The 20,675-nt window shown below is 36.9% G+C and overlaps 1 protein-coding gene across 13 annotated transcripts in view; it reads left to right on the top strand.

Moving 5' to 3' along the window:
* CADPS (calcium dependent secretion activator) overlaps window positions 1-20,675 on the top strand; it is a 437,940-nt gene that overhangs the window by 308,939 nt on the left and 108,326 nt on the right. For 4 of the 13 annotated variants that reach the window (XM_060766448.2, XM_060766443.2, XM_060766449.2 and 1 more), the window contains 3 exons: window positions 463-526; window positions 1,715-1,838; window positions 15,520-15,626. In XM_060766448.2, coding sequence (XP_060622431.2) covers window positions 463-526; window positions 1,715-1,838; window positions 15,520-15,626 — 295 coding nt within the window. Of the gene's footprint in view, window positions 1-462; window positions 527-1,714; window positions 1,839-4,201; window positions 4,271-5,144; window positions 5,163-13,394; window positions 13,500-15,519; window positions 15,627-20,675 lie in introns of all 13 variants that reach the window. The other 9 variants (XM_067463444.1, XM_067463442.1, XM_060766438.2 and 6 more) reach the window with 3 other exon arrangements.

The raw sequence follows: 20,675 nt of genomic DNA, 5'->3' as shown, positions 1-20,675 counted from the left end.
TCACTGAATATTATCATACCCATAAAGAAATTCCACAGATTCTTTGTTTTCTCTCATATCAATAGTACTTGAGGGAAAAAAATCTGGATAACATAAAAATACATAAATCCCAATGAATACAGTCATCACACTGTGATGTGAGAAACAAATAAAGCAAACCTGCAATACAATGCTAATGCTGTTCTTAAAAGCCCTTTTCATCAGCTCAACCAATGCAGTATAACTCGCACTTTCTCTGTAAATGCCAAGCTTCTTAAAGTGCACTAATGTAAAGGCTCAACCCCTGCTAATAATGCCATTTAATCGGTTCATGCTGTCCTCTAGAAATAATTAAATAAAATGATATTGAGAGAAAGGGGCCAATCCTTATGAACTAGGTATCCTTTTTGCAAAATATATGCAAAGCCTATTCATACAATTGAATATATGGGAAAAAAATCAAAACCTATTTATATCCTCTAGGTATTGCTTCCCATTTGGCCGACCAGAAGGCGCTTTGAAAGCCACACTTTCACTCCTGGAAAGGGTAAGCATAAGGGCACTCAAAGCTTGGTGAAGAAATCAATTGAAAATATTTGGCTATTTCCATTTCAAAGAATTTCAATTATATATTTGGTGTCAAGAAGCTATTTTATTTCTCATCATCAATGAATGGTGAATGAATGAATGGAATGAAAATATGTTTCATGGAAGAATTGGGGCAGTTGAGATCTTCTAACCTGAACTAGACAACACCATGGTGCTTCTGCTCAGGAAATGTAAAAGCTCTGGGATATACTAGTCCTCAGAGCGGTAGTACTCTTCTTGAAAAATCAGATTCACAGTTTTGATATCCTTGAAGCCTGTATACTCAAGCAGTGAATCTAGCCAAGGGCTTTTGCCTAGCTTAGGCTGATGCATCAACTTCATCTGTTCTGGTGAGATCAAACTTGACCATGATGATATATGCCTTAGTTGTTGCAATGCGCTTTACATTGAGACCCCTTTTGAAGTGTCTTTAGGCTTTTAGGCATGAGTGTGTTCTCCTTCTATCAGGAGATATCAGAGATCGGGTATTTCTGTATTTAAGAGCATGTGTGCACCACTGTCTACAAACCTTCACTGTAAAGGTTGAGAAATAAACAATCTCCTTTCAACTCTAATAGAACAGTGTGTTTTTGAAGACCTAATGGAGTACTGATGTCAGTGCTGAATGTAATTCTTGTTCATGTTTTGAAAATGTGAGAAGCGTGAGAACTGAGTCCTATGACACCTGAAAGACTAGAGCATTTATGGTGGCACGATTTTTTCTTGGCAAGGATCTGCTTCTTCAGATGGCATCTCTGTATCAGATGGCATCTTCAGATGGCACCACAATAGATTAACACAGCTACTTGCAGATCTTAGTGAAGGTGGAAGAAAGAGACCTATGATGCTGAGATATGTATATAATAGCTAATACTTGGAAAGTCTTTGGAGTGTGTCTCATACATGCATGCAACTTTTCTTATAGTATTGCAATATGAAACTCTGCCACTTTTTTTGTACAGTCCAAATACAAATAGAAGGGTCAGAGCAGTGGCCCTTGTAACCAGGTCCCAGTTTCCAAAGAACAATGGATTGCTGTCTGTTTTCTGGCCAGGAGAGGGAGACAAAGGGCATTATGAGGGTGGGTGAAATGTTTTTAAAAACAATTAACAGGATGACACAATAAATCAGTGTTTCTTGTATCAAGGTTTTGATGAAAGACATAGTTACTCCAGTCCCTCAAGAAGAGGTAAAAGCTGTCATCCGTAAATGCTTAGAACAAGCTGCACTGACAAACTATACTCGGCTATCAGAGTATGCCAAAATTGAAGGTAAGGAAATTTTATTAATAAATTAACATTACTATCCTCTTTCAGAAAGGCAACCACGACAGCTGCATCTAAAAATAAAGAAAATCGGCATATACCATATTATTTTGCTATAGTAAATATAAATGAAAGAATAACGATTTCATTTTCTATTTCATTCTCAAAAACAGATTTGGTGCGATAACTATTCTTTTTTTAAGACACTGAAACAGATAACAGGATATCTATGTTGTAGGAGAATAAGCATGTATGTTTGGCCAATAGGACACCATTCATACATGTCAAAATAGTGAAATCAACAAAGTGTATCATGTTTGTAGCTGGGAAAGTAAAGCAATCCTTGTGACTGCGGAGTTCACAAACTATTGAAATACTAAAAATAAAACAATGTCTTAGAACTGTTCTCATTCATTGTAAGTCAACAAAATGTCTATATATATTTTCATAAGTAATATATATTTTGTCACCTTCCCCTCATACATAGCAGATGTTGTCAAATTAGTTGGCCCTGTGCTTGCATCAGATTTCAATCATGTCACTCTAAATTCACTGCAGCTGATATTATTGACCTTTTAAATTATGAAAGAATAACAAGTAGTGACCAGAGACACATGTGCCCATCAAAAGGACATTTTTAAAACTTGCTTGAAGAGATGCTGTTGTCAAGAGTTCTTTACATACAGACATGAATCAATTTTCATTGTTACCTTAGTATTGTACAGTAATTTGAAACTCCTTCACATCATGATAAATGCTTTGTTGTAAAATGTTTAAATTGAATCAATCAGTGTGGATTATGATTTCATGTCATGTCATCACGTGTGAACCACAAAGCAATGTTCTCCTTTGCTTAGAGTAATAATACTGGAGGAAACAATATCATCATTCAAATTTTTTCTCTCCCTAGTCCTTGCTTCTCAGAAGGACTGGATTGTTGTGATATGTCACATATTTTCCAGGGTCTGTACACTACACACCTCCTCTCTTTTTCAATGTTTTTCCCCTGTTGACAATGCAAATTGTGTACCAGTGGTAATGAATTCATTGTTGTGCATCCAGTGAGAAATGCTTAAGAATTGGGCACTAAAAGGATGTTTATCAACTCTTGACTTGGTAATGAGCAGTGAAAATAGAGAAGGAACACAGGTCTCTTGAGCGCTATACTATCAAGCAATTTATCAAAGCACTGTACGTCACTGAACAGTTTTAATTGGTGAACTCTGTTTAAAAAATCAAAGTGCAAATGCTTCACGAGGACAAGGGAGAACCAATTCAAAGGCAACTTTGGGGTTGTTATATTCTTTTGAACAGACACTGGGTTCCCAAGGTCTTTGTATAACGCTCACTAACTCTGTTGGTAAGCTTTGCTCTCTTCTTTCAGATGTATCTATGCAAAAACAAACTTTATGATCTGTAAGTAAAAATGCATTCATTTCCCAAAACTTAGATCAGTTAGTGTGTACTTTCCTTTTGTGCCTCAATTCTTCTTGATTGTGTTAATTATCTGCCCTCTTTTTTGGCACTGTGACTTTTAGGTCTGGGAAACTTTGAAGCAACAAACCTTTTTTTCTGTTAGTTTCCTTTTTTTCCTCCCCTTTTCCTTTTTGATTCAAGCTATTGTTTTCAGAGAAGTATTTCATCCCACACTACCTGCTCTCTTCTGCTTCTCTCCTTCCTTGTCCGTGGTTGGTTCAGCCACTTTTCTATGCTGCCTCTGTAAAAAGTGGCTGCATCAGTTTCAAAGCATGCTGGGATTGTTAACTGAAACAACCCAACATCCGCAAGCTGCATGCCTCAGGTTTTCTCTCATGAGCATAGTCCGCTCACTATGAGTTCTTTTCTCCCTTTCCTTCTCTCACTTTGGAAAAATTGAGTGACACATTTCTCCGGAGGCGTCTACAATTTGGAAATAAAGTGCCTCCTTCAGACTAAGTAGCCTGAGTGCATTAAAAATTCAGATTACAAACAATTGGCAGCAATGCTACTTGAGGCTATGTTTATGAAGAAATACCTGTGAAAGCCTTAGATACTGAAGGCTAAACTCCTTAGTATCTCGGAGCCTTAAATCAATAGAATTCTACTTCCCTCTATTCATGACGTTCTGACCATTATATTCTTGCAAACAATTCAGAACAAACCTTTAGAATCATGGTCACAATCCCTTTTGTGACCCATGAGCATGCTGAATGGTTAATCCAGTAAACCTCCAATTTTAAATCTCTTTTTTATTTGTGTCCCATGTGTATCCCAAAATACTCTACAGCTACTTTCCTTTTAAGCTAATGTAAAGTTTTCCTCTGACCTATGACCTATAACCTCTTTACCTCTGACCTAAGCCTCTTGCATGCCCAAATCCTCTTTTATAGGGAAAAAGAGAGAAATGTATGAGCATCCTGTCTTCTGCTTGGCCTCTCAAGTGATGGATTTAACCATTCGTGAGTACCTTCCACCCTCCAGTCCATGCTGTCTTCACTCTTTTCTGTTTTCATTACTTCAGTACAATCCAGAACCAAATCAACTCACTTTCCTTGCTTCAAGTCCTTTAGCATTGGCTTGTCTGTTGCTTCTGTCTGTGAAAGTCCCAGTGTGAGAAGTCCAGTCACTTTTTTATCAGCCTGAGAACCAGGTTAGACAAATTCCGCTGTTTTTGTTTGTGACGAACTCCAATTTGTCTGTAAGTTTTTTCAGTTCTTCTTTATGTCTGTGACCTGAATGCATTTTTACTTTGCTTCTGTGTAACCCCAATTTGTAAACACTTGTCACTGGTACACAATCAAAAGGTAGAACAACATGGGGGAGCAATGAGCTAGAAGCCAGATGAAAGACATGTGGAAAGATTCGTCCCTAACTTTCCCAGATGCTATTTGTTTCTGAAGTTCTTCACAATCTGTGTATAAGGCCACAGAAAAAAGTCTTCCCTGTATATTAGATTTTTCATGTCTCGTGCCTGTTTTTTTTTCCCAAGCAGAATGCTACTCTAGATTCTTTATTCATAGGAGTTTTGAATAGACCATGTTATATATATATATTGGTTGACCACTCTAATATCCAGTGTGTGTTCACAGAGCTTAAGACACCGAAACACCAACTTTCCTTTGTTACATTAAGCTTTATCTTCACAAAACAAGTTGTTTTCAATGATACTCATGCTTCTGGGTGGTGGGAGAGATGGGGCAACCTTTTTCTTTTCGAATGTCATATATCACACATAACTGGGAGGCATTTTGATCCACTTGCTCATTAATCCTGCATATCTGTTCTTGTTTTTTCTCTCTTTTCTCTTTGTTGCTTTCTTTCTCTTTCATATAGAGAATCAAAAGGATGCAGGTGAACAACTGTATATGCCTTATAAATTGCTAGGATTGTTGAGTTTTTATTTATCTTTGTTTTTCCTTTTCGTAGCTCCTTAAGATACGTACTCCTTGTAGAGAGAAGTTGGAGTTGCAGTAATACTTAAGGAGTTAATTTGTGCTGTCTTAATTGATGTAACTAACTAGCATTCTCCTTTACCCTTAGTATATGTAGTAAACGTTCAGTACAGCCTTATTAGGAGATGAGACACAGTCTAATTAAGACGTCATTCATTTTCAACAACAACAAAACCAAAACCTAACACTCCATTTTGGTGCCCAGTGATATGAACAATCTGGCTTTTCATTCAAAACACAATTTTATATCTAAACTAATTCTCATTTTTGTTTTCATATCTTCTGTTTTATGCCCCCTATTTGGGTGGAATGTTCTTCTTGTCGATGTGTAACTAACAGTATGGTCGAAGAGAAGTCATGTTTGTTGTATTTTTATTTTTCTGTAATGTGGTGATGTAATGGAACAAGGATACAGTTCAGATAATAATCTTTAAAGCAATAATGGTGCACAATTTTTAAGATATTTTCATGACTTCTACATGTAAGACATCTCCATTTGAACACTCTTAAAATCTGAACTGTTTATTTTATTTTGTTTTCCCTTGAGTTCTTTGTTTGTTTTGTGAAAGCAGATTGTCTAGATTTTCAACTGTTATAAAGATAAAATATTTTTGGGGAAAAGATATTAATTTCATGACAAATTCTGCCCTGGTTACATTTGAGTCACATTTAGATAAGCTACTGTAAATGGCCCAGTTTGTATTTCATTTTTTTAAAAACTTAAAAGAATTCACTTATCCCAGATTGAGCCATATTTTACTAGTATTGTTGGATGAGAGTCTTGTAATTTAACTGACAAGTGAGTAAATCCCACCAAAAACCCATAAAATAAATAATTTTACCTGCTATTTACATTAAAAATCCATGTTTTCACAATATCAACTACGCCTAGCACTGGCAGTATAAAACCAGCCTCAGTAAAGTCAAATATCCTCACCTACATCAACTTGATACATCCAGTTGTTTTGATTATGAATTTTCTGTGGAAATAAATGCGCATCTGCATAAAGAGGAAATTGTTGTGAAAGAATGCTGTCAAAGGCACATGAGATGTTCAAAATTAAGGAGTTACCATGATAGGCTTTGTGAATATGGGATGAATTTGCCATCCATCTAATAGAAGCCCACAGCTTACTGGGACTTCCCATTGTCCCACAACTCTCCAAGATATTCCAGATGTGGCTTCCCATCCCTCCAGAGCAGGTTTTGAGGGTTATAAAGGCTGATTGATGAGGATGAATCAGCCCCCAGATAAGTTCTTCTGACATCAATTTGTCCAGTTCCATGGCAGTCTATGCCCAGTTATCTACTCTGTTTTTAATAGTTATCAGAAGTGTGAGGAATTGCCAGTGCCCATATGTTCTTGTGGTGGCTAGTTTGGCTATTCAGTATAGCATATCTATATGCTTGTGAATGGATTTGGAGTAGTCAACTCCCTTTGGCCAATCCAGCTTGTTTGGCTTGGTCTGATGGTCATAGCAGTAAGGGCTCAGCCGTCACATTTTTTATCCATAATGGGACCACGTGGCCAATAATGGCCCCTTCTCCCCTATTTGGCACCATGCAGCACACAGAGAGGCTACTGTGTGCTGCTCACACAGGGTTTCCCTGTGAGCCATGCCTGTTGGGCCAATCAGAACAGAAGAATGATGAGACGTGTCTTACACACTGCTTCCTTAACCCAGTTGTTCAAACCTAGATTTCCCTGAAAGGAAGATAGGAAAGGGTCCCAGGAAGGATGCTTCCTTAACCCCATTCTTCAAACTCAGACTCCCTTGAAAGGAAGAAAGGAAAGGGTCCCAGGAAGGGAAAGGAGAGCCTTGTAAGTTCTCCATTTCCACCAAAGGGTTGGATCTTCCCAAATCTTTCGGCTGCCTAGCTGAAAACAGATTTTTCCTTTAGCTGATATTTGAGAGGTTCTCAAAAACGGATCTTGGTACTCAACGAAATTCAGATACCAAAAACGGATCACCCTCCAACCAAATTGCACAAGCCCAATATCTACAAGATCCATCTCTTAATAGTCTTTCAGTCATTACTAATAATCATGTAATTAAAGCTGCATCACATTATGTATATTTCTCCCAATTTATTAAAACGAGTCAATATTCCCTCCATTGTGCCCATATTTCAAAATTGGATTTGATAGATTTCTAGTCCCAGTAGTTTGCTTGCCATAGCATGCTTCAAGAACATACCACCAAGAAAGATTTTGAAATGACTAAAAACCTGAATATATCATCATATACTGCTAATGCAACCTGCAGGCAATAAACAAACATTTCTAGTCTAATCTTAACTTGGTTTGGTAAAAGAAGAACTTTTATTTAGGGAAGTAAGATGGTGTTGATCAGTTGCATATTAAATCAAAAGGGAAATGAAATGTGATGAAACAAATATAGTCATTTTTACAATATAAAGATACCCGTGTCAATACTCGGCAGACCCGTGGTCACCCATGAGTTTGCAGATCAGGACCTTCTTATTACTACTGCCAGCACCACGTTCTATAATCAGATGCATGTGATGCAATGTGGTGCTTTCTAATTCAGCATAGTTACTCTATTGTTGCAGTGATAGATATAAGTGACTATGTGGTTGCACTAGGTGCAGAAGAAGACCAAAGAGAGAGCAGGAATTGATTTCAATAGCAGATGGACCCACTGCCTCATACAAGAATATTTGTACATCTGGGTCACAACTCAGGCAGAGGTATTTCTATAAATATATTGAAATTCCAGATCCAAAATTCCAACATCCAAAATTTCCCAGGGCTATGCGATGTTCATGTTCCTTTTTATGCCACCAGAGAATCTTGCCAATAGAGACATTCATGCACCCAATGACAGGCAAAAGGGGAAAGGCTATGATTGAGACTGTTAAGAAGTGAATGTGAGATTAATGGGGAAAGAATTATTTATACCTACACTGATATGCACTATCATCATAGAAAAATCTCCACAAGTGAAGCATAATTAGCAGTCGTTAGACCAGAGCTTTCCAAACATTTTATATTGGTGACACATTTGTTATATATGCCTCATTTTGTGACACAGAAATTCAGTTTTACTTTCAAACCGGCGCTCCATGCAGTCATGCCAGCCACATGACCTTGTGTCTACAGACAACACCAGCTCTCCAGCTTAGAAATTGAGATGAGCACCACCACCCCCACCCCCCAGAGTTGGACACAACTAGGGGAAACCTTTACCTTTACCAATCTGGAGGTTAAACCAACTCCTTATAAGAGATAACAGACACATAAATAAATTGTAATAATGAAATGTAAGGAACACAACATACCTCATGAAAAACTTTCATTTATGTTTTTTAAAATATATTATTTGAAGATACCAACATACATTTCCAAATTTTTTGTCATTTCTTTTTATGGTGTGAGAAATTTACATACAACAGCTGGCACACTAACATGTAGTGACACACAATTTGGAAAGCTCTGCTTTAGACTGTACATTTCAAATAGCATTTACATTTCCTAGTTCTGTATACTGAGAATATTTATACTCTTTTGTAATATTTCCAAATATAATGGAATAAGCCCCTAATTTGAGCATTTTAGGATCCCTTCTACACTGGTCCAAAACCTGTGATTGATTGCGGATTAACCTGAGATGTCCAAATGATGCCTCAGGTTAATCCGGATTAATCTGGAGTAAACTGAGATTTCCCAGTTTACTTTGGATTAATAAAACACATGGAAAGATCCGGACCTTTTTGCAAGAGCCAGATCTTTCCAGGTACTGAGCCTTCTGCAATCCTAGGGGTCAATTCCATTGCCACCCCAGTTCTTTCGGGCTCTAAGAGCCCAGAAGAGTGGGATAGCACCCCCCTCCCCCATCCTCCCCTCCCAGCCCCTCATTTTCCAAAAAACTTTACCGTGGGACTGGCTGTGTATTCAGGCCCCTCAGAGAAAGTTTCTGACCTCTTATTGACCCAGGATGGCGTGTAACCACCATTGAAGCAAAATCCCAGTTCTTCTCAGCATTTGTGCTTGTGTGGAACAGCCCATAGTACTTTGTAGGGCTGTAGATAGGCAGACTTTGCATAAACCCAAGATTTTAGGTTAGGTTGTTTCCTCAGCTATCATAATTCTTAGGTGTTTGGTGACTACTTTTGAGTTTCTGTAGTAGCATGTCATACAAATAATTTCTATATGAAGATGCCAGTTCACACAGACCTCTGCCTATGCATCAGTGTGTCATTGAGCTAGTCCTGTGATATCCCAAAGTATTCAAATCGAAGCCAGCAAATGGTGTAAAACAGCCCTAGAATGTGAACAAGTAGAAGACAAAATCTTTTTTTAACAAAATGGTTGTTAATGTTATCCCAAATGCAATAAGGATGCCTTTACAAAAGTGTATGCTGGTGTTCCTCATGCTATCAATTGCCTATATGGCATAGCATTAAGCAATTAAGTCTCCTGCCAGTGTTTGGCAGAAGACATCTATATGTGCTTGCAGGCGTCAGCAGGGAATCAGCAGGGGTATTTTAATTACTATTGTGGGGCCTGTTGGGGAACCAGAGAGAAATATGCACAGATTCTTCCTGGTCCTTTTCAAAATATTTCTCTTGTTTTACTGATTCATTAAAAAAAACAAGGCAGTAGATGGACACCATGGTAGGTAGACAAAAACATAATCTAATCTTCAAGTAAGGTATTTTATAGTTTTAAAACAATGATCAGTTGCTATAGGCATTTCATCTTATATTATTCTGTCCAGCTACTGATCTTTCTGCCTGCCTGCCTGCCTAGCTATCTATTTTTCTTTTCTATTTTTCCCTTTCTTTCATTCTCCCATTTTTCTGCTTTGGGGACACAACACCAGCCAACCTGTACATGGACACTCACACACCAGAATTGAAGTTGCACAACCCAAGCATGTTTGACAGTTGTAGGAGTCAAACGCCAGTCAGTTCTGAAATATATTTTTCATCTGGGTCACTGTAGGTGTCTAGGTCTGTAGCAACTGGTAGAAAATTGCAGCTGCTGGCAAGTTGAGTGGCTGAAACACATTTAGAGATGGTGCAAAATTGGGTTACTGCAGGGCTTGCTGTGCAGCTTAGCTGCTCTGTCTCATGAGTCTATTTGCCTTCTGGCTTTGGTGCCCTTTGAGAAAATCTCTCTCATGCCAATCACACTGTAACTAAATAGGAATAGGTTGTATTAAAATGGTCCATGGATGTTTTCTTTGACCTAACTGGCTAGTGCATGAGGAGTGCTGAAGAATGGTGACCTTTTGCAAGGTTTCCTGTTGTTGATGTTAGTTTATATTTTTGGTTTAATATTAGGAGGTAGGTAAGTAGATCTGGATAACACATGAATCTTTGACTGGCATGTGGCTCCCATTTAGGCTGGATTTACACTGTCATATAATACAGATTAAAAAATCAGATAATCCACATTATTTACTTTGATTATATGATTTTACACTACCTTGTTGTGCAATTCAAAGCAGATAATCTGGATTCAGAAACTGGATTATATGGCAGTGTAGATGGGGCCTCAGAATCCACAATACAGGATGTTGGGGCTGGATCTACACTGCCATACAATCCAGATTATCAAAGCAGATAATCTACATTATTTTCTTTGAACTGGATTATATGAGTCTACACTGCCATATAATCCAGTTCAAAGCAGATAATATTGCATTTATATGGCAGTGTGGTTCCAGCCTAGGCTGTTGTTCAGGCTGGGCCACTCATGTTGTAGTCTTCTCCTACACCAGCTCAGAGTTCATGCAAAGCAGAGATGGACAAGATTTCTCAAGATCACATTAGACTATTTCAAATATAACCCAAAATGTGGTCCAAAGGAAGATAAGCTGACATTCTTCTTCTCAATCATATAAGTCTTGGGGGGAAAGACCTACTTCTCTTAAAACTCTCCCAACATTTAAATCTCTATTACATCAAATAAACACAAAATTAATCGTTTGCGGGAAGTGAAACCAAGAGGCAAGGATGTGCATTTCCTATGGGTCCTCCAAGGGAACAGGACACAGATACACATTAATGTTGGCCCTACCATCTCTGAATTGTCATTTCAGAAATTCATAACAGTTACCCATTATATTTAATAATGAGAAGGGATTCAGAGAAGCCAGTACTTTTTCTTAGAAATCATTCAGTTTGACACCACTTTAATTCCATAGCTCAATCACCTAAAAAAATAAGATGAGGACCAAGCTTGACTGTGCCTTGCTTTACTGAGTCAATGGAATCTCTTTTGAGTTTAGACTCTGAAGGTTATTATTAATTATTTGAAAAGAAGTCAGTTTGTTGTGTTGAGCGAAGAGATTTCAGACTGTTAAACACAAGTGTGAAGAAGCTTCACACAAAGGTGCTCAAATCCCAAATCTCATTCCTTTCAGTGGAATTCAAGTAGCCCAAGTCTGTATGGAAGTATTGCCTAAAAGTAACCAGGAATGTGGCAGCCTGTTTTCAGGGGCATGTCTTTTACATTCCTGATTTGACATTCTTCCCAACTTTCTTTATAACACTTCCAAAATTATAGCGAACCAGAATTTCTCCTTCTTTAAACGTACAGCCAAGCCAATGGAGTCGCCCTCTTTTATGTCTTAGAAATGCAAGAAAAAAAGAAAAGGGCTCCTGGCATCAAACCATCCAGATAAATATGCCAGACTCCTTACAGACAGAATTGTTTAGAGAGGTTATTGGCTATTAAAATCTTAGTCTTAAATCTAACAGAAACTATAAGAGAATAGTAGATTCATCATAAAAAAAATGTGTGCATACACAAGGAATACATACGTGTGCATATATACACCATATATATATCCATCCATCCATAAGCTGATATCACAAACTATGTGACAGATGGGTCAAGTCCTGATTTGCAGTATTCTAACATTTGGAATAGCAAAGTAACATATTTGATAGAACTGGCAAGTTTTATATATGATTCAACCAAGAATATAAAAGCCACTTGAATTCCAAGTAGAAAATAATGAGCTGGAAACAATTGGAAGCCACACGTTTTGGGGGGAAAGTGAGAGATTGGAATACATATTTAAACTGAACAAAGAATGCTGTATAGTAGGCCTGGGCAACCACAGAAAAATTTGTTTCTAAAATCGATTCGTTTTTGGGGGGTTTTTGCGTTTCGATATTTAAAAGAATTCCGAAATTTTTCTTTTAAAAAGTTCGATATTTACGAAATTTCGTAAATGTTAAAAAATTACGAAACAATAACGAAACAATTTCGAAACAATAACGAATCGATTCGTTAATGGCGGACGTGACCGCGCAATACGCTAAAAAACCTCCAAATGGGACGGGGGGAACTTCTGAAGCTTCCCTCTCCCTCTGTTGTTGACTGTTGGTGTGATATTATAATTTTTTTTCACTAATTAAACAAACAACAACTATAAAACTTGCCCCAGACATGCGGAAATAATAACGAAACAACTTCAAAACAATAACGAAACAAATACATAATGAATCCGAAACAATTATGAAACGAATTTAAAAATTCGTTTCGTTTTTAAGTTGCTCCAGAATGGTTCGTTATCGCTTCGTTATAAAAAAAACAAATTTTTAACGAATTACGAATTTATGAAAGAAACCGCCCAGCCCTACTGTATAGCTATCCTTTTGAAAATAGTATTGTCACTTTGGAAATGCTATCAAGCCTTACAAAACTATTCCTTCCTTTGCTTTCCTCTTTATTGTTAATAGACAGTGTCTAGAGGAAATCTATGGTAGCCAATATTTCTTGCCACTATATGAGTGTAAAAGGCAGACAATGCTCTTTCATATTTGACACCTGTAGATGAAGGACTTTTTTAAAAAAAATGTCCAACAACTAAATTGTACTAAAATCCTGCTTTTTCCACTGAGTTTTAAATGTTTTAGATTGTGAATTCTCATAGCATAATGGAATCCGTTGACTTTGGAAAAAAATGTTTGTTGTCATAATTGTTTAGTACTTGAGTTGGCGATAAGCAAAACAGCAGCAAAAAAAAACCATTTTGTACTTTTATCATTTCTGCTTGCTTTTTGTTTGAAGTTTTCATCTTCTTTGTCACTGTTTATAAAGTCATGTGTGTCTTTCCTTTTGCTGTCTCTCTACATCATTCACAAACAGCGCGATCGTCAGTTCCCAAGCCCCCAGCTGGGCCCTATCCATCCATTCAAACGCAGCCTAACATGATAAATCAGATGCTGAAAGGCATGCCTAAGCAAACACCAAGTACTGTAATAGTTTTCCTTTCTTCAATTATTTTCTAGCTTAGCCCACTTTTTTCTCAAGTAGTTTAGATTTTAGGAAGCTAGTCTCTACCGTAGGCTTGTCATAAAGAAAATTCAAATGCAGAGCTTCTAGAAATAGCATTGGTTTCAAAATGTCCACATTTTTTGTCTAGCAATGTCTAACATATGCAACATTTTCAAATATCAACGTCAGCACAAAATAACATTACTGTTGCATAACATTTTGCATGAAATATGTGAATCTGTATGATTTATATGATGTATGAAAAAATCAAGAAGTATGTTTTGTATTGACCAGTGCTCCAGTTATTTGAACATAACTCAAATTAATCAATTTGTTGATCTTGAAGAATTTATTCCACAACATTTTGGAAGGAAAATAAGCTGGGAAAGGAGATCTTCACAATTTAACTAGAGACAGATTCTTGCATGTTAACTATTTAGTACTTCAGGCTTCTCACAAATCTGATGTGATGAATATTACAGTGTCAGTCTAAATGGCTGGCTCATTCAACACAGTATTGGCATGTGCTAGATTGCTAGAGCATCTACCATCTCTACAAAATGAATCCAGAAAATCCCTTTTGTGAACAAAAGAACTTCTTCCCATTATACAAAAGATTAACATTAAGAAGGAAGTGAGGAAATAATGTTTCCTAATTATCCCTGCAAAAAAACAAACAAACCCCTACACTTTTAAGACCACCGTTGGACAGAAGGAACAAAATTAGCTCTGCCAGGTCCAACATTGTTTTCACAAATGAGCTGGCTAGTCATCATTCTCAGGTTAAATCTGTGTTGGAAGAATGATCTTATAAATTGCCCAATTCACATGTGAGGATTTTGATCTGATAAGCCATTGTTTATTAGGAAATGATCCTTGTGACCACCTCACCCCTCCTCTTTCACTAATCTCTTTGAGGGGGATTGCTTTTATTGTGGTTTGTTAAATCAGTTTCCCATTACAGCTGAATTAGAAAACTAATTGAACATTCAGTGCATTGAACCAGATTAGATTCTGGTTTCACATCCTTGCTAGAGATGTGATTCTTCACTAAAACTTTTCTCGAAGAAAACAATGAAAAGTTTTAACAATTTTGTATTTGCTGCAAGAAATTTGCAATCCAGCACTTATTCCACTCAAAATTCACATGTGGTTTGCATAGAAAATACAACTGTCTACACAGTTAATAATATTCCTTTGAAGATACATTATTTCCTGCATGGAAAATGCTGGTTCTTGAATTGAATTGGTATTTGGATTTTGGAGAATCCCTCTTTGCTCTCCCATGAGACCTCCTTGTAGTATAATGTAATGTAAACTGCAAGGGAAGAGGTTAATTCGTTTTCCCTTTTTTATCAGTACATATATTAAAATGTTACATATGTGTTTGCTGATATCAACAGGCCACTTGCTTAACTAAAGAAAAACTGCTTTCTACTGAATAGAGTACATAAATAAGAATAAATGTCAGCACAGAGCACTCCCCTGCTCTTGCAAGTTTATATTTAAGATGTTAAAGGCCCACTGATGTCAGCACAGCTTAAAGCAATGTTATTGACATCTAGAACAATGTATATAAATCATAAAATTACAGTTATGTTTTAGATCCAACAGACAAACATAAGCCATGAAATTGGGTGTTTTTCAAGGAAATAATACTGAGATTCTGTCTCTGGAAAATGTGAATTTTCTTTGTTTGGTTACCTGTTATATGAAGCACAATGGAAATCCATTTATATCACATTGTACATTAAAAACTGAAGCACTGTTTTAGAGCAAAAAGCAATGGCTTTATGGTTTGCCCAGTACTAACTACACTGCATTTTAACCCTTGCATGATGTAGATTTTTTAAAATTATTATTATTATTATTACCGTTTTATTTTTATTTATTTTTTGTTTCTTGGTTTGTTTTGTTTGATTAACCACCTAATCTATTGGCCTTACATTGAGCCTATCTATCTCACTCCATTTTAATTCAAGTTCTTGTACTACAGAAAATGTAGGTCGGTTAGTCACACCTGCCAAAAAGCTAGAAGATACAATTCGCTTGGCGGAATTGGTTATTGAAGTTCTACAACAAAATGAAGAACACCACGCAGAGGTGAGTAACCGTGCCCTAAAAATATTCTGAACAGGAAGCAAGTGTGTTCCTGTGGGTATTACACCTCTAGTTTTTATACCATAGGGTGAACGTCGAGCAAGAAAAGGCTATTTCCTCCTCAAAATAACACTTAATTATCAGTAAAAATGGTATTTCAAGGAGATCAAATGAAAAGGCTCATTTCAATATGAGAGCCACTGTAGTTTAAGTATGACTCCCATACTAGCTCTGTTTAAATTAATGAAAGCAGTTCATGATAGGATCCTCAGACGTTCCTCTTCTTAGGGGCCATTCCAGTCTTAACATTTCTTGTAAGATTTCCTGTGAATTTACATCAGTATTCCAAATACACATAGATTTTTTAGGAGAGAAGCACAATCAAAATATTACATTCCTGATTTTTCTTGATTCATAACTTTCTTTCAAAAAGCAGATACAGTTTTCATTTCAACATAATCCTGGGTTTTTGTATGGGTGATCTCATTTGTAATCTTCACCTTTAGAACCTGCCTGTCATAAATACTTCTCAGTAGACTTATTTCTGAATTTTATTATACTGAATAATAAGAAAATAAATGATATTGAATTAAAGGGGAAGGAGGTTTAAGATATGGCAGAGGGATGTCAAGACCATACAGAACAGTCAGGATCAACTTATGTCATCAACTAACCTAGTTGTTTATGTTAGGATTGGGACTTCACCCTTTAACCCATGATTTTATTGCACAGCTGCACCAGTGGTTTTAAATATTAAAGGGAATAGGAGGCATGAAAGATAAAAAGGGATTCATGACAGTACTTAATTTGGAAGCTTGGTTACACCCCTCCCAAATATTTATCTGAGCCAATCAGGTTTCTGCACTCCCCTTCTTGCTGTAATAATGTTCTCATATGCACATACAAGAAAATAACCACTCCAGTGCTGAATAATATTCAAAAGAAAAGTCAAAGATACTATGCATGAAACTAAATAATGCTGAATAATGCTTCTTAGGTTCCTAATTACTTGAACAATATATATAATTTTGAGCATCCAGTGAAATGGTTTAATCACAATCTAAAAGCAATTTAAAAGCAGAGGAAATACTTGTAACCCTTTTAAAGCAGAAATCACAGAATCAGATGAAACAATCATACAATGGTATCTTCTCCAGTATAGCAGCCATTTCAAGACCTCTGCTTTCTTTTTTCTTCCTCTTCCTATAGTGTAGTTATTAATTAGCACTAGGAAGGAAACTGGATTCACCAGTCCAATCTTTCAAATGGCCTAGGCTCCATTAGTCAGTTGTCGAAACTGGCCGGCCTCTTTTGGTTCAAGATGCAGCTTAAAGTAGGAAAATCACATGTTGATCATATCTACTAGTAAGAAGGGGAATAGCTGTCAGTTAAAGGGGGCAATGGGTTTATAGCCGTATCCCACATGCCCAGTACTAGACCAATGCTCAGTTGCAATCCCCACTTCTACATTTCAGTATCCATAGACACATAGAGAGAACTTTTTACATTGTAGAAAAAATAGCTTCGAGTCCCATAAGATTCTAACACATTACTTTGTAGATACGTAACATTTTGACCCCTGTAAAGCCAGTGTGCATTTATACACATGGGAATAAGATTTCATATTCAACGTAATACCCTGTTGTATATATTAAACTAGCTCTATATCCAATGTTCTTTCAAAATTGAAATGATTTGTGATACCTTTTATAAATTATCCTCTTAAAATTGAGATCGAACTATCCTCTCCTTATAACGTTTAACATTAATGTCCAGTATTTTTTGCTTTCCTCCTCATTGACGTTTCTATATTGCATTAAATACCTTTTAACATAAATAATTTCACCATTTCTAAATAAATAAAAGCAGAGTAAAAATAATTTATTTCTCGTGCACAACAATCCTCAAATCCCAACTAATGCCTGATTGCATATTTAAATTTCCTCCCTGTTTCTCTATTGTTCATTCAATCTTGGATGATCCTGGCAGGGAAAAGAGGTATGTGACTAAACTGAATGAAACAAGTCACCTCCTGTCATATTTCGTGCATGCCCTCTCGGTGCCATGTTTCCTAATGGGATTTCCCCCTGGTCATCCTTGCTTTGTAACTCTAAATCCAAGGAATGTAACAGCAATTTCACTTTGGACTGCTTGTGGAACTGTAGCCCCTACATGACGGGGCTAATGTGGGGGAAATTCTCCAGCCCATGCATGTAGCAATGGATATATTTTTACAAGCACTGCAGTTACATCCCAACACCTGTCCTACCTGCCTGGGCTCTTTCCTCAGCCTGTTGTTTTACCCTTGTTGCTCAGCATACACCTAATCTATAGTTCGCCCTGCTGGTAATAGATATGAAAGACAAGTGTTTTAGCTAAGATAGCAGTGGCCTTCCTCTGATTTTGTTCATTGTGTGCATTGTTCTGGTATATATACAATATTTATATATGGAGAGAGATTATCCAGGATTAAGGAATGAAGCAACATATGTTTTCATGCTGTTGTGAGGCTAGCGATGCAATCCAAAAAATGACATGTAAATTAGGAAAATAATGTTGCTTCCTATCTCACTATTACTATCAATAAATAGTAATTATCAAGACTAAGGCCAGGGTAGTATTTATAAGGGGGAAACAGTTGTGGAGATGACAGCAGTTTCTCAGGTGTTGTGCAAATTCAATTTCACTAATAATTTCACTAGCAGAATACTACTGTATTTCCTCAATTCTAAGATGCACACTTACATATAAATGTCTAAAAAATGGGATGTGTCTTAGAATTGTAGGTGCTTTTTTTATAAATAAAGGGTTTTTTTCTGTAGGTGGTTCTGAAATTAATGTGCATCATAGAATCAAGGAAATACAGGTATTTCTCATTTCTGACTGATGGATAATGACTGAAAACATGGATTTGCAGTATAGGATCCACAATAAAAGTATGACAAAAGTTTATAGCATCTTGGCCTATAATTCATATAGGTTATATAATTATTTGATCATATGACCTCATCAGATGGAGTGAATTCAGTGTACTGGGATGCTTTCACCCCATCTGGTGGATGGAGACCAACACCAGATATCACACGATGCCGTGTGACTTCTGATGGAGGCTCCACCCTCAACCTGGATGAAAGCATAGCTGGACGCTTTCACCACAACCCGGGAGGCTTCCTGTGTTGTACTGGCTCCAATGGAGCCAGCACAGAGCCTCCTTGTGCGGTCAACACTTTTCCCTTGTGATAGGAAAAGTGTTGTGAGAGGGAGCTCCACACAGGTTGACACATTCATAGAATCATAGAGTTGGAAGAGACCTCGTGGGCCCTCCAGTCCTGCTGTTCCCTGCTGTTCCCTCTTTCCTTGCCAGAAGCCAGACAAAGCGGGACGCTTCACCTGGCCTTTTTGATAAGGTTGAGAAAGAAACTGGAAGACAAACTAATAAGGGTTGAGGGCACAGTTTGCATAACTGAAACATTTCATAACATCGAGACATCAGTGAACTACACAAGCAAGATTGCCAAGGCACTTGCCATTCAAAGCTTAACACTAAAACACATAATTTTGCAGAACTTTGCCAAAGTCATGCAGAAAGGAACCATTGGAAACAACAACCTCATGATCTATGAACCAGGCTGGGATTTCTGGGAGTTTTAGGCCAAAACACATGGGGACCCACAGGTTAAGAACCACTGCCTTACAGCAACTCTAACCACACTAAAAGAGAAGAAAAGGGGGAAATAGTGAAGAATGATACCAGGAAAGAGTTGTCCTCCTAAGTTATTTCATTGTTGTAGAAATGGGAAGCGGGTAAACTATTTTAAATGATGGCTTTAGGACTATATTAGGTAGGTTTTAAATAATAGGCTTTTAAATCTATGTAATTGGTCTCATTTTTCTCAAACTTAGTATATATATATATATATATATTCTTAACAGAAGTAGGGGAATTTTTATGGCCCTAGCTGTCATAGGGTTTTGATACTTCAGGTCTCTCTCCATATGTATGTATGTATGAATATGTATATATGTATTTTATCTCCTTGAAGACATGCATATATACATGAGTTCCCATAGTTATGGTAAAAGAATAATCATAGCTTGGTGCTGTAGGTAGATCACTTTCTTTACATGCTTATAACACAGAAGGTAAGTAGATCGCAAGTAAAATTTATTCTGTTTAATAGAATTGTTGAGTAACAAGATGTTACCTCTCATTTAAAATAATGAGTTGCCATTTATCATAGCACATCAATGAGTAGATTAAAAAAATAAAAGTCGAGTGCTACTACAGAATGAAAAAATATTATTTTCCAGTAAACACTATGTTCCTGTCCTGTGAATTTCTAAAACTTTAGCTCTTTTTCAGGCTTTTATTTGCATTGTTTGGAAATAATTGTGTTGGGCTTTGGAGAAAATATTGTTTTGCTGACATTATTTCTAGATAGAATTTAAGAATTACTGAGAGGTGTCCTCAGTCCCTGCCCAATTTGCTCTATAATGCAGTGTTGTAACAGGGTTGTTTTATCCCCTAAAATGACCATTATTAATTGGATCTTATGAACATTCTGTGTGCACCCATCTTACAAAATGAAATTCTTAGTTAATGCAGATCAATTATTTATAGGCATGTACAAAAATATATACCAGAAATTATAAAGTCATATTAAGTTACAGGTTATAGAATTAATTAGAACCAGTATTACTGTCATCTAGCCAACCATATGAGCCTCCAAGTCAAATAGTTTTGACTCTTAAATCTCTATAGTAGGAGAGTTCATAACAACAAAGGACAGTGCCTGAATAATTGTGGCATTAGATGGCATTGTGCCATCCACATTTCTGTGCGCTGGTTACCCCATACTCTGCCCACACTGTTTAGGGATGAAAAACATTATAGTCTAATGCATCTGGGTGACATCATCTTTGTAAAAACTGAGTAGATTGCCTATAGATTAAGGCAAAGTGAGAAATATTGAGGGTCTGAGGGCTCACCTGACTCTGACATTTATAGACGGCAGTCTCCAGTTTCAACAACTCCAGAAGTGACCAGAATGT

Source organism: Anolis sagrei, chromosome 2 (assembly GCF_037176765.1).
Source record: "Anolis sagrei isolate rAnoSag1 chromosome 2, rAnoSag1.mat, whole genome shotgun sequence".
Classification (NCBI taxonomy): domain Eukaryota; kingdom Metazoa; phylum Chordata; class Lepidosauria; order Squamata; family Dactyloidae; genus Anolis; species Anolis sagrei.
Note: the sequence above shows the minus strand (reverse complement) of the source record. Positions and strands in the feature narration are given on the sequence as shown.